The sequence below is a fragment of the Rhinoraja longicauda genome, chromosome 36 (genome assembly GCF_053455715.1).
Source record: "Rhinoraja longicauda isolate Sanriku21f chromosome 36, sRhiLon1.1, whole genome shotgun sequence".
Lineage (NCBI taxonomy): Eukaryota > Metazoa > Chordata > Chondrichthyes > Rajiformes > Arhynchobatidae > Rhinoraja > Rhinoraja longicauda.
This window is the reverse complement of record NC_135988.1, coordinates 1,081,237-1,095,808: the sequence shown is the minus strand read 5'-3', so window position 1 is coordinate 1,095,808 and position 14,572 is coordinate 1,081,237. Positions and strand designations below refer to the sequence as shown.

General features: G+C 44.0%; 1 protein-coding gene across 2 annotated transcripts in view; it reads left to right on the top strand.

Annotated features, from left to right (window-relative positions):
• Positions 1-14,572, top strand: part of LOC144610416 (sodium-dependent phosphate transporter 1-like) — a 71,099-nt gene that overhangs the window by 40,460 nt on the left and 16,067 nt on the right. For both annotated transcript variants that reach the window (XM_078429074.1, XM_078429073.1), the window contains exons 2-4: positions 4,565-5,135; positions 5,305-5,445; positions 6,021-6,106. In XM_078429074.1, coding sequence (XP_078285200.1) covers positions 4,847-5,135; positions 5,305-5,445; positions 6,021-6,106 — 516 coding nt within the window. In that variant the 5' untranslated portion in view covers positions 4,565-4,846. The remainder of the gene's footprint in view (positions 1-4,564; positions 5,136-5,304; positions 5,446-6,020; positions 6,107-14,572) is intronic.

Below are 14,572 nucleotides of genomic sequence, written 5' to 3'. Positions count from 1 at the left end.
CACAAAATGCTGGGGTAACTCAACGGATTAGAAGGAATAGGTGAGAGAAAGAACAGGTGACGTTTCGGGTCGAGACCCTTCTTCAGACTGGATAAGAAGGGTCCCAAACCGAAACGTCACCTATTTCTTTTTTTCCAAAGATGCTGCCAGTCCCGCTGAGTTACTCCAGCTTTCTGTCTAATATTCGGTTTAAACCAGCACCTATCTGCAGTTCCTTCCCACACCAGTTTGAGAGTTAGGGTTAGCTTTTGTTGTTGGCGGGAATACGTTTCCTGTTTGATGTTTTCAAACGTTGCAAAGAGGCGCAAAACGAATGGCGCTTTGAAATTGTTGGAAGTAACTGCCTTTCCGAATCTGTAGAGATTTGATTAAAATGGTTAAAACCGATTGTTTAACTGCCATATCGTTTTAAAATGAAGTTGTGGACACGATGCGCGACTGATTTGGTTTTCTTTGCTTGGATGGGGGAAAAAATCGCCAAATGCATGAACCGTTTAAATATGATTTCGTAACAAAAAAAGGATTATAGACTTGTCATTAAAAGCATTTTGAATGTTTTTTGACCGATCTTTTAATCCGTCTTTCTACTTTGGCTGGGCATTGTTTTGTAATGTATTTAGAAATTCGATTTTGCGTGCATTTTTTATTTCATTGAACTATAAGGCTCCTGTTTTCCCACCGCTCATTTAACTCAAGACCCATGGTAATAATAGAAAAATATTAAGATTTTTCAGGAGATTGGTGACACCAGAATTGGGGGCAGGTGAAGTTCAAAAATGGCCTGTTGTGAGAATGAGGAAGGCGTTTGCTTGCTTTCACTTACTTTGTTGTATCACTGTAGTTTGGATTGTCATTCCTTCAGCCTTGTTCCTTCAGAATGTATTATACATTCATGGATTCTTAATGCACCACAGTAGTTATCTAAACATTCACTGCCACGAACTGGCAACGATCAAAATTGCAATAGCCCCATGACTATAGGATTTTTCTTGGTTAATTTGAATACTACCGAATCGACTACTGATTTCTGCTTCTGGAGCATTTTTGTAACTAAAGTTTAAATCTTCGTGAATTCTATTGAATTCCATTCCTATAATCGAGTTCGGTATTCCGACTCAGTATGCGCAGGTCATAGGTCGCAGGGGCATAACATTCTCGCCGGCTGATCTGCTGCGTGTAAACAAACCTTCGTTTCATCCGTATTTTCTAGTTTTGCTTCCTAGAAGTAAGAAAATAATGCTTTCAAAAATGTTAATTATGTGTATACATGGTTAATTTGTACAAAGCAACGACGATTTTATAGGTTTCATTGCTTTATGCTTCAGTGAGTGAGCAAGATAGTGGCTGAATAACAAGCATTTTTTATTGTTCTTTGTTTTGGAGGGGCGGTGGAGAATGAAACGAAATGTATGAGATTTCAATAACTATCAAAAGACTTCTGAATGAGTCACGGTTCATCTCTGAGGCTAGAATATTTGTTGTGGTTAAAGTTTGATGCATGTTAATAATAATAATAATGCATTACATTTATATAGCGCTTTTCATATACTCAAAGACGCTTTACAGGGATTTAGAGAACAGGGAAGTGAATAATAGATAAATAAGTAAACGAACAGAGAAAGGAGACAGAAGGTGAGGTGACCTTCAGTGGTTGAAGGCAGTACTGAACAGGTGAGATTTCAGTGATGTTTTGAATGTGGTGAGTGTGGAGGAGTCTCTGACGGTTTGGGGTAGTGAGTTCCATAGGGTGGGAGCAGTGATGGAGAAAGCCCTGTCCCCCCAGGATCTGAGTTTGGTCCGGATGTGGGGGGATAGGAGATTGGCAGCAGCAGAGCGGAGGGTGCAGGTGGGAGTGTGCCTGTGGAGGAAGTCGGTCAGGTAGGATGGGGCCAGGTTATGGAGGGCTTTGTAGGTCATGAGGAGGATTTTGTACTGGATTCTCTGGGGGATGGGGAGCCAGTGGAGTTTGTAAAGGACGGGGGTGATATGGTCACGGATCGGGGTGTGGGTGAGTAGATGGGCAGCGGAGTTTTGAATGTATTGAAGTTTACTGATGATTTTTGAGGGTGCGCATTGAGGAGGCTGTTGCAGTAGTCCAGACGGGAGGTGATGAAGGCGTGGATGAGGGTTTCTGCAGCTGTGGAGGAGAGGCATGGACGGAGACGGGCAATGTTTTTGAGGTGGAAGAAGGCTGTCTTTGTGATGTGTTTGATATGTTTGTCGAAGGAGAGGATTTGATCAAAGATGATTCCAAGATTCCGGATGTGAGGGGAGGTGGATACTGGGAGACCATCAATATTGAGGATGAAGTTTTGGGTGGATTTGGTGAGCGTTTTTGGACCAATGATGATGATTTCAGATTTGTTGCAGTTGAGTTTGAGGAAATTTGATTGAAGCCAAGATTTTATTTCAGAGATGCAGTTTGTCAGTGTAGAGTGTGTGGTGGTGGAGATTGACTTGGTGGAGATGAGGAGCTGGATATCATCGGCGAAGCAGTGGAAGTTGAGACCATGACGGTGGATTAATTGACCAAGGGGGAACAGGTAGAGGATGAAGAGGAGGGGGCCAAGGACTGAGCCTTGGGGGACACCTTGGGGGAGGGGACCGGTGGGGGATTTACAGTTGTTAATGGAGTTGAACTGGTGCCTGTCAGAGAGGTAAGATTTGAACCAGGATAGGGCTGTGCCGGTGATGTTAAAGGAGGTTTCAAGTCGGGTGAGGAGAATGGAGTGATTTATGGTGTCAAAGGCGGCGCTGAAGTCAAGTAGGATGAGGATGTTGAGGTTGCCAGCGTCGGAGGAGAGGAAAAGGTCGTTAAGAATGGTGTTTTCTATTTCAACCTGTTTCAGTGCTGCACTGAACGTGTTTTCTTACCCAATCGCAGATATGCTCGCTGCTTTTTGTCTGAAATATTGAAATTAATGAAAATGTTGCCGTTAATTCGGACTTCAGAATTAAGTTGGGGAGCGGGGTGATCCCGTGACGTGGATATGTTTTCATTTTTCGTCGGAGGGGCAAAGTGTTCGGACCCACAAACTCGGTGACATCTGAACCGTCCGCACCATTAACACACTCTCTGACACAATGTTCACATCTGCACATTTACAACTCAAACAGTTGGCCCAATGCACTGTTCCCTCTTCACTCGATCTTTGCTGCGTATTCGCGGGGTTGATATGTAGTTTCCTAGCTCAGCAAATGTTAAACTCTCCAAGGCCGCTGCTCCTCAGAGTCTGATCCCTGGATTTGGATTTGTCTCATCTTTGTTCTTGCATGACCCTGTCATTTTCTGACACAGACTCTAGTTGTGTAGGAATGAACTGCAGATGTTGGTTTAAACCGAAGATAGACACAACAAGCTGAAGTAACTCAGACAACATCTCTGAAGAAAAATAATAGGTGTCGGGTCGAGACCCGTCTTCGGACTCTAGTTGTGGTATCAACAACTCACCGTATGTCTGAAATATAATTTATTTACTTGTTTATTTCAAACTTATAGAATTGAGGACACTGGCACGAAGGGGCTCCCCACTAACACATCAGAAGTGAAGAGGAAAACCCTACCTGGGAACTGTGCATTGGGCCAACAGTTTGAGTTGTAAATGTGCAGATGTGAACGTTATGTCAGAGAGTGTGTTAATGGGGCGGACGGCTCAGATGTCACTGAGTTTGTGGGTCCGAACACTTCGCCGGATTTCCTTGCCCCTCTGGCGAAAAATGAAAACATATCCGTGTCACGTGATCGCCCCGCTCCCCAACTTAATTCTGAAATGCGAATTAACAGCAACATTTTCCTTAATTTCAATATTTCAGACAAAAAGCAGCGAGCATATCTGCGATTGGGTAAGAGAACACGTTCAGTGCAGCACTGAAACAGGTTGAAATAGAAAATTTGTCCTTAACATGCATCAAACGTTAACCATGACAAATATTCTAGCCTCGGAGATGAACCGTGACTCATTAAGAAGTCTCTTGATAGTTATTGAAATCATACATTTCATTTCATTCACCCCCCTCCAAAACAAAGAAAAATAAAAAAATGCTTGTTATTCAGTCACTGTCTTGCTCACTCACTGAAGCATAAAGCAATGAAACCAACAAAATCATTGTAGTTTTGTACAAATTAACCATGTATGCATAATTAACAGTTTTGAAAGCAGTATTTTCTTACCTCTACAATACAAAACTGGAAAATACGGATGAACCGAGGTTTTGTTTACACTCAGCAGATCAGCCAGCGAGAATGTTATGGACCTGCTCGTGCTCAGTTGGAATACCGAACTCGCTTATTGAACATGACCTGCTACCAAAAATGTGTTGGTTTTACACACATTTAATCTGGATTTATTATTTGCATTTGTTTTTTTAATTTTCTTGGAGATCATGTGATTTGTAAACTACAGTGAATTATCAATGTGGTACTTTAAACTTATCATTTCTGCTTAAGTGTTTATCCACTTTAACTTTGCAATTGAAAAGTTTTATTGAACACTGTCTATGGGAAGAGTTATGAATACTGAAATATTGCAGTATGTTTACGATGTGTTCTCTACTTTTCCCCCAGGATGAAGAACGGTCTGCATCTATTGCTGTGTCCACAATGGATTTCATTTCAATCTCTCTAACTGCTGGCTGTTGTAAAGACTGTAAAAGACAGACTATCAAACACAGTGGATAGCAAATACTGCTGCACAATACCCGTGTGGTGCACATTAGTCGTCATTTTAATTAATCAATTTATTTATTACATATCAAGATATTTTGTTACCTCATTTTGTATATTTAAGTCAATAGTATTTTTTTTAAGAAGATCCATACCTCGAAAGCATTACAAACTCGAGCAATCATGGCGTTGGACGAGTATGTGTGGATGGTTGTGGTTGGTTTCATCATTGCATTTGTTCTGGCGTTCTCGGTGGGAGCCAATGATGTTGCCAATTCATTTGGGACAGCAGTTGGTTCCGGAGTGCTGACACTCAGAAGAGCCTGCATCTTGGCAACAATCTTTGAGACGTTGGGTTCTGTGCTGCTGGGTGCCAAAGTCAGTGAAACCATCCGTAAAGGAATAATTGATGTGAACGTGTTTAACTCGAGTCAACAAGTGCTAATGGCTGGGTCGGTCAGTGCCATGTTTGGTAAGTAACAAGTGATGCTCTTAGATTCTATAATTATTGTATAAATGCAAGTGCCAGGAACTATTAAAGCTTTAAAAAAAATATTCTAGACATACTAGTTAATATTGTAAATTATGTAATTTTCAATGTCACAAGCACTTTGCAAATGAGTATTCTTTGTGTTGTACAGGTTCTGCTGTCTGGCAGTTATTTGCTTCATTTTTGAAGCTGCCTATATCTGGTACCCACTGCATTGTGGGGGCAACCATTGGTTTTTGTTTGGTGGCTACAGGACCTCATGGTGTGAAGTGGCTGCAGCTGCTGAAGATTGGTGAGTTGTAACTTGTTGCTGAATGTTCAGTATTTGTAAATGTACGATGTCACTATGTGTTCATGGAGGGAATAAAGTTAACACAGTTGCAAAACTAGAAGCCCGGCCGGCATCCATTGGCCCAAATATCTTTTCAGTGTTTTTGTCCTAAGCAAATAATAACACAATGTTCCTTGCAAATAATAACTCTTTTACGGGAAGAATTAGATGTTATTGGTCAGCATGGTTGAGACTGTGTGCTTGTTTAAAATATCATTATGGCTAATTAATATTTCTTCACTGTGGATTCTAATTTTTTGATTAATTTTAAATCCCTGTCCTCAAAAGGATTTTTTAATTTGTAATCATTTAGAAATGTGAGCATCACCCACGATTGTATTCATTTATATACTTGGAATTTGATCCTATCTCAATCTCAGATATGTAGACAGCATTGTAAATATGTAATTTGATACTTAATCTGCTGACTACAGCATTTGAGGTTGTCATGGGCGCCACGAATCTGAACCACTTCCACTCTGCTTTTAGGTAAAGCTGTTTGCCTATGCTAATATTCATTTCTCTAATTTGTACAGTTGCTTCTTGGTTCATCTCACCACTGCTGTCTGGAATCATGTCTGCTGCTCTCTTTTACGTAGTCCGCTGTTTTATTTTGCGCAAGGTAAGTTATTGATCATGGGATGTGGGTGCTGGTAAAAACTATACCTGGTGACTTGTAATTGTGCTTGCTGACGATGAGTTGCCTTGATGTGTGTGCTGCTGATGGGGAGTTCCTGGATTGCTCTATGGAAAGAATGGCAGTGTACCAAGTATGTGACTTGGGGTTCCTATGTGGCTAATACCCATGTTCTTTCAAAGTAGCTGAAATGGGTTTGGGGAGGTGTTGCTGAAGCAGCTTTGGTGATTTTCTGCAGTGGAATTTGTAAATGGCACCCCCAGTGTTGCAAAGCCCAGGTAGAAAATTATTAATTTGGAATATATTTGAAAAATATGGTCTCCACATACCAAAGTTATGATGAAAGAAAAATTCACTTGAGTTTAGCCTTGGATTTTTCACGTTTCCATTGCTTTGAACTTTGTCAGTGATACAGCTTGGAAACTGGCCCAACTTGCCCACACCGGCCAACATGTCCCAGCTGCACTAGTCCCACCTGCCTATGTTTGGTCTTCTTCTTGTGTTTGAGGTAGCAGAAATTATGTAACGGCCCCCAGGCACTGTAGCCAGTGCAATGTGCTGTTGTCAAGGGCCGTGATGTCTACCCCTCCACCAGGGGGACGGAGGACAGTGCAGTCGACAATGTTTGCTGGTTTGCTCCACACGCAGGCTGCTGATAGACGCAACCCCCAACGATGCATGTTGGCATTGAACCGGCCGACCCCTGTGCGGAGCCAGTTCAGGGCGACCCACTCTTTGCGGGCCATGTCCGAGCCGGGTGGGGCTGTGGTGTTCGGTGTGACTGTGAATTGAGGAGGTGGCGATGTCTGTTCCCAGCTGGTTCTCCATGCTCCTAGTATGTTGAAACTGGAGCCACAGAGGGCATGACGGGAGAAAGGGTGACGAGATGACAGGTGCTGAGGTCCCAGTTGCTGTGAATCCTGGGCGAGGTGTTGCAAAGGATGTTTGGCGTCCGATGGGGCCTTGCACACCAGCCTAGGAGTGAAGAACTCTGCGAAGCTTGGTGGGTGCGATACCTGTGAGCACCGGCAGGAGATCCGTCGGAGTACGGCGTAGGCAGCCAGTGATGATCCGCATGGTGTCGGTGAGGGTGGCGTCTAGCTTGCTGGTATGAGCGCTGCGGCACCATGCTGGGGCGGCATACTCAGCGGCGCTGTACACGAGTGCAAGAGCACGTTTGGTCCATATCCCTCCATACCTGTCCTGGTTTAACTTCGCCTTAAGGAGGCTTGTGGGAGGCCACGTTCAGCCAACTGATGCGAGGTAAAGATGAGATTTAGTCATCTTGCTCTCGCAGCCTGGTATATAACCAATCTAATGGTTTATGGTAGGATGTGGACTACAACATGAAGTTTGGTTGCTAACATAATCTGTCGCTCTGGGTTACTAACATGCATTTTGAGCCAGTGTTGATCGGTGTGAGGTGCTGCATTTTGGTAGGACAAATCAAAATAGGATGTACAGGGTAAATGGTAGGGAATTGAGGAATGCAGCAGCAATCAGCAGTAGCAGCAGCAATCAGCAGTAGCAGCAGCAGCAATCAGCAGTAGCAGCAGCAGCAATCAGCAGTAGCAGCAGCAGCAAGCAGCAAGCAGCAGTAGCAGCAGCAGCAGCAGCAGCAAGCAGCAGCAAGTAGCACCAAGCTGTGTTGCTTGGGAAGTAGTGTGTGGGGATTGTGTGGGGATTGTAAGGAGTAAGACCTGTGTGATCTCCCGGACTAGTTTCGATCGCCTAGCTTGGGGTCGGAGAGGAATTTCCCGGATTTTTTCCCAAATTGGCCTGGGTTTTTTATCCGGTTTTTCGCCTCTCCCAGGAGATCACTCAGTTCTTTTGGGTGGGCGGTTGGAGTAGCGGCCGGGCGGTAGGTTTAGTAACTGAGCGCGGGGCTTTGTTTGGAGAGTATGACTGCCAGGGCAGTTTTTTGTTCTGGGTGTCAGATGTGGGGAATCTGGGAGTCTGATAGTCTTCCAGACATCCACATCTGCGCCAGGTGTGACGAGATGGGGCTCCTAAGGGACCGTATTAGGAACCTGGAGCGGCAGATTGATGACCTCCGTCTGATCAGGGAGAGTGAGGAGGTTATAGATAGGAGTTACAGGGAGGTGGTCACTCCTAGACCACGGGAGGTAGACAAGTGGGTCACTGTTAGGTGGGGCAAGGAACAGAGGCAGGGACTAGGGAGTACCCCTTGGAAATAAGTACTCCTGTTTAAGTACTGTTGGGGGGGACAGCCTACCTGGGGGCAGCGACGGTGCCCGGGCCTCTGGCAAGGAGTCCGGCCCTGTTGCTCAGAAGGGTAGGGAAAGGAAGAGGAGAGCAGTAGTAATAGGGGACTCTATAGTGAGGGGGTCAGATAGGCGTTTCTGTGGACGCAGTCGGGAGACCCGGATGGTGGTTTGCCTCCCTGGTGCCGGTGTCCGGGATGTGTCTGAGCGTGTCCAGGATATCCTGAAAGGGGAGGGAGAGGAGCCAGAGGTCGTGGTACATATAGGTACCAACAATATAGGTAGGATAAGGGAAGAGGTCCTGAAAGGAGAATTCAGGGGGCTAGGAAGAGAGTTTAAAAAAAAGGACTTCCAAAGTAATAATCTCAGGCTTACTGCCTGTGCCACGCGATAGTGAGAATAGGAATGGAGTGAGGTGGAGGATAAATACGTGGCTGAGGAACTGGTGCAGGGAGCAGGGTTTCAAGTTTCTGGATCATTGGGACCTCTTCTGGGGGAAGTATGACCTGTACAAAAAGGACGGGTTGCATCTGAACCCGAGGGGAACCAATATCCTGGCGGGGAGATTTGCTAAAATAACTGCGGAGACTTTAAACTAGTACGGTTGGGGGGAGGGACTCAAACACAGATAGCTAATAGGCAGTGTGTGAGGCAGGAGGCAGAAAAGGGAAACACTCAGACCCAATATGTAGGAGAGAAAGAAGGGAAAAGAAATAAACTGAGAATAAGAAATGATGGGTCCCTTAAATGTGTATATTTTAATGCTAGGAGCATTGTAAGAAAGGTGGATGAGCTTAGAGCCTGGATTGACATCTGGAAGTATGATGTTGTGGCGATCAGTGAAACATTGTTGCAGGAGGGTTGCGATTGGCAATTAAATATTCCAGGATTTCATTGTTTCAGATGTGATAGAATCGGAGGGGCAAGAGGTGGGGGTGTTGCATTGCTTGTCAGGGAGGATATCACAGCAGTGCTTTGGCAGGACAGACTAGAAGGCTCGATTAAGGAGGCTGTTTGGGTGGAACTCAGAAATGAGAAAGGTTTAGCAACACTTATAGGGGTGTATTATAGACCGCCAAATAGGGAACGAGAATTGGAAGAGCAAATATGTAAGGAGATAGCAGATATTAGTAGTAAGCACAGAGTGGTGATTGTGGGTGATTTCAATTTTCCGTATATAGACTGGGAATCACATTCTGTTAAAGGGCTGGATGGTTTGGAGTTTGTAAAATGTGTGCAGGATAGTTTTTTGCAGCAATACGTAGAGGTGCCTACCAGAGAAGGGGCAGTGTTGGACCTCCTGTTAGGAAATGAGATGGGTCAGGTGACGGAGGTATGTGTTGAGGAGCACTTTGGGTCTAGTGATCATAATGCCATTAGTTTCAATATCATTATGGAGAAGGTCAAATCTGGACCAAGGGTTGAGATTTTGGATTGGAGAAAGGCTAATTTTGAGGAGATGAGAAAGGATTTAAAAGGAGTGAAATGGAAATTGTTGTTTTATGAAAAGGATATAATAGAGAAATGGAGGATATTTAAAGGTGAAATTTTGAGAGTACAGAGTCTTTATGTCCCTGTTCGGTGGAAAGGAAAGAATAATAATTTGAAAGAGCCGTGGTTTTCCAGGGAAATTGGACACTTGGTTCGGAAAAAAGGGAGATATACAATAAATATAAGCGGCAGGGAGTAAATGAGGTTTTTGAGGAATATAAAGAATGTAAAAGGAATCTTAAAAAGGAAATTAGAAAAGCGAAAAAAAGATATGAGGCTGCTTTGGCAAGTAATGTAAAAGTAAACCCCAAGGGGTTCTACAGATATGTCAATAGCAAAAGGATAGTGAGGGATAAAATTGGTCCATTAGAGAGTCAGAGTGGACAGCTATGTGCTGAGCCCGAAGAAATGGGGGAGATATTAAACAATTTCTTTTCTTCGGTATTTACCGAGGAGAAGGATATTGAATTATGTGAGGTAAGCGAAACAAGTAGAGTAGTGATGGAAATTAGGAGGATTAAAGAAGAGGAGGTACGGACACTTTTGAAGAATATAAAAGTGGATAAGTCTCCAGGTCCTGATAGGATATTCCCTAGGACATTGAGGGAAGTTAGTGCAGAAATAGCAGGGGCTATGATGGAAATATTTCAAACGTCATTAGAAACAGGGATGGTGCCGGAAGATTGGCGCATTGCGCATGTTGTGCCTTTGTTTAAAAAAGGTTCTAAAAGTAAACCTAGCAATTATAGACCTATTAGTTTGACGTCTGTGGTGGGAAAATTAATGGAAAAGATACTTGGGGACAATATATATAATTATTTGGATAATCAAGGCCTGATTAGAAACAGTCAACATGGATTTGTGCCTGGAAGGTCATGTTTGACTAATCTTCTTGAATTTTTTGAAGAGGTTACCAGGGAAATTGATAAGGGCAAGGCTGTGGATGTTGTCTATATGGACTTCAGTAAGGCATTTGACAAGGTTCCACATGGAAGGTTGATTAAGAAGGTTAAATCGTTGGGTATTAATAGTGAGGTTGCAAGATGGATTCAACAATGGCTGAATGGGAGATACCAGAGGGTAATGGTTGACAATTGTATGTCAGGTTGGAGGCCAGTGTCTAGTGGAGTGCCCCAAGGATCTGTGTTGGGTCCACTGTTGTTTGTCATTTACATTAATGATCTGGATGATGGTGTGGCAAATTGGATTAGTAAATATGCAGATGATACTAAGATAGGTGGAGTAGTTGATAGTGAGGTAGATTTTCAAAGTCTACAGAGAGACTTGGGCCTTTTGGAAGGGTGGGCTGAAAGATGGCAGATGGAGTTTAATGCTGATAAGTGTGAGGTGCTGCATTTTGGTAGGACAAATCAAAATAGGACGTACAGGGTAAATGGTAGGGAATTGAGGAATGCAGTGGAACAGAGGGATCTGGGAATAACTGTGCATTGTTCCCTGAAGGTGGAATCTCATGTGGATAGGGTGGTGAAGAAGGCGTTTGGTATGCTTGCCTTTATAAATCAGAGCATCGAGTATAGAAGTTGGGATGTAATGTTGAAATTGTACAGGGCATTGGTGAGGCCGAATCTGGAGTATGGTGTGCAGTTCTGGTCGCCAAATTATAGGAAGGATGTCGACAAAATGGAGAGGGTACAGAGGAGATTTACTAGAATGTTGCCTGGGTTTCAGCACTTAGGCTACAGAGAGAGGTTGAATAGGTTGGGTCTTTATTCTTTGGAGCGTAGAAGGTTGAGGGGGGACTTGATAGAGGTTTTTAAAATTTTGAGAGGGACGGACAGAGTTGACGTGGGTAGGCTTTTCCCTTTGAGAGTGGGGAAGATTCCAACAAGGGGACATAGCTTCAGAATTGAGGGACAAAGGTTTAGGGGTAACATGAGGGGGAACTTCTTTACTCAGAGGGTTGTGGCTGTATGGAATGGGCTTCCGGTGGAAGTGGTGGAGGCTGGCTCGATTTTATTATTTAAGAGTAAATTGGATAGGTATATGCATAGGAGGGGATTGGAGGGTTATGGTCTGAGTGCAGGTAGATGAGACTAGGTCAGGGAGAATGGTCGGCGTGGACTGGTAGGGCCGGACAGGCCTGTTTCCATGCTGTAGTTGTTATATATATATGTTATATGTTATAACAGAGGGATTTGGGAATAACTGTGCATTGTTCCCTGAAGGTGGAATCTCATGTGGATAGGGTGGTGAAGAAGGCGTTTGGTATGCTTGCCTTTATAAATCAGAGCATCGAATATAGAAGTTGGGATGTAATGTTGAAATTGTACAGGGCATTGGTGAGGCCGAATCTGGAGTATGGTGTGCAGTTCTGGTCGCCAAATTATAGGAAAGATGTCGACAAAATGGAGAGGGTACAGAGGAGATTTACTAGAATGTTGCCTGGGTTTCAGCACTTAAGCTACAGAGAGAGGCTGAACAGGTTGGGTCTTTATTCTTTGGAGCGTAGAAGGTTGAGGGGGGACTTGATAGAGGTTTTAAAAATTTTAAGAGGGACGGACAGGGTTGACGTGGGTAGGCTTTTCCCTTTGAGAGTGGGGAAGATTCCAACAAGGGGACATAACTTCAGAATTAAGGGACAAAAGTTTAGGGGTAACATGAGGGGTAACTTCTTTACTCAGAGGGTGGTGGCTGTGTGGAATGGGCTTCCGGTGGAAGTGGTGGAGGCAGGCTCGATTTTATTATTTAAGAGTAAATTGGATAGGTATATGGATAGGAGGGGATTGGAGGGTCATGGTCTGAGAGCAGGTAGATGAGACTAGGTCAGAGAAAGTGGTCGGCGTGGACTGGTAGGGCCGAACGGGCCTGTTTCCGTGCTGTAATTGTTATATGGTTATCATGGATGCCTGTATTCCACTGAAACTAGGGTGATGTGTGACCATAATTCAATTCCTCAGAAGGGGAATCTGGCAAAGATATCCAATTCCTTGTACGGTCAGATAGAAAAATTACTAATGGACTTCCGATCAACTCAATATTGAATAAGCTTGTGCACGTACCACTCCTCCCAAAGTGATTGAGGCAAGTTGGGGTTTTGATTGCACTGGGTTATTCTTGGGGATAAGTTCCATTAAGAATATGCATCACTATTTTCTGAAGAGATATGGGTTGATAAAAATAATAATTTTCATAAGTTCCATGAGTGAAACTTAATCCATATTTCAAATTTTAGGGCAGTGAGTTGTGAATTCTGTACTAGCGTATTTGTTGAAGATAAGCAAACTTCTGGAAAGTTTTGAGGATGTAACAAGTAGAATGGATAAGGGAGAGCCAGTGGATGTGATGTATCTGGACTTTCAAAAAGCCTTTGACAAGGTTCCACACAAGAGATTAGTGTGCAAAATTAGAGCACGGTATTGGGGGTAGGGTGTTAACATGGATAGAGAACTGGTTGGCATACAGGAAGCAAAGAGTAGGGATTAACGGGTCCTTTTCAGAATGGCAGGCAGTAACTAGTGGAGTTTGCCATAAGGCTCAGTGCTGTGACCCCCGTTATTTCCAATATATATTAACGATTTAGACAGGGGAATTAAATGTGACATCTCCCAAGTTTGCGGATGACACAAAGCTGGGTGGCAGTGAGAGCTACGATGAGGATGCTATGAAGCTGCAGGGTGAGTGGGCAGATGCATGGCAGATGCAGTATAATGTGGATAAATGTGAGGTTATCCACTTTGGCAAGAACAGGAAGGCAGATTATTATCTGAATGGTAGGTGGACACAAAATGCTGGAGTAACTCAGCGGGACAGGCAGCATCTCTAGAGAGAAGGAATGGGTGACGTTTCGGGTCGAGACCCTTCTTCACACCCTATGATCTGAATGGTGTCAGATTATGAAAAGGGGAGGTGCAATGAGACCTGGGTGTGCTTGTACATCAGTCACTGAAAGTAAGCATGCAGGTACAGCGGGCAGTGAAGAAAGCTAATGGCATGTTGGCCTTCATTGTGAGAGGATTTGAGTTTGGGAGCAAGGAGGTCCTACGGCAGTTGTAATGTTTCTGATGTTGGAGTCCAGAACCAGGGGTCACAGTTTAAGAATAAGGGTTAGGCCATTTAGGACTGAGATGAGGGAAAAACCTCTTCACCCAGAGAGTTGTGAATCTCTGGAATTCTCTGCCACAGAAGGCAGTGGAGGCCAATTCACTGGATGTTTTCAAGAGAGAGTTAGATTTAGCTTTAGGGCTAAAGGAATCGAGGGATATGGGGGGAAAGGCATGAACGGGGTACTCATTTTAGATGATCAGCCATGATCATATTGAATGGCTTGAAGGGCCGAATGGCCTACTCCACCTATTTTTCTATGTTTCTAACAAAAAATGCTGGAGTAACACGGGCATCATCTCTGGGTAGAAGGAATGGGTAACATTTCGGGTCGAGACGCATCACGGGAGAGGGTGACGCAGCGATATGGAGGGGTAAGGTGTGAAAAGGAGACATCAAAGGGGATGACGACAAGGAAAACTTTTTCACCCAGAGAGTTGTGAATTTGTGGAATTCTCTGCCACAGAGGGCAGTGAAAGCCAAATCACTGGATGGATTTAAGAGAGTTAGATGGAGCTCTAGGGGCTTGTGGAATCAAGGGATATGGGGAGAAGGCAGGCAAGGGATATTGATTGGGGACGGTCAGCCATGATCACAATGAATGGCGGAGCAGGCTCGAAGGGCCGAATGGCCTCCTCCTGCACCTATTTTCTATCTATGTAAGGAAAATGTA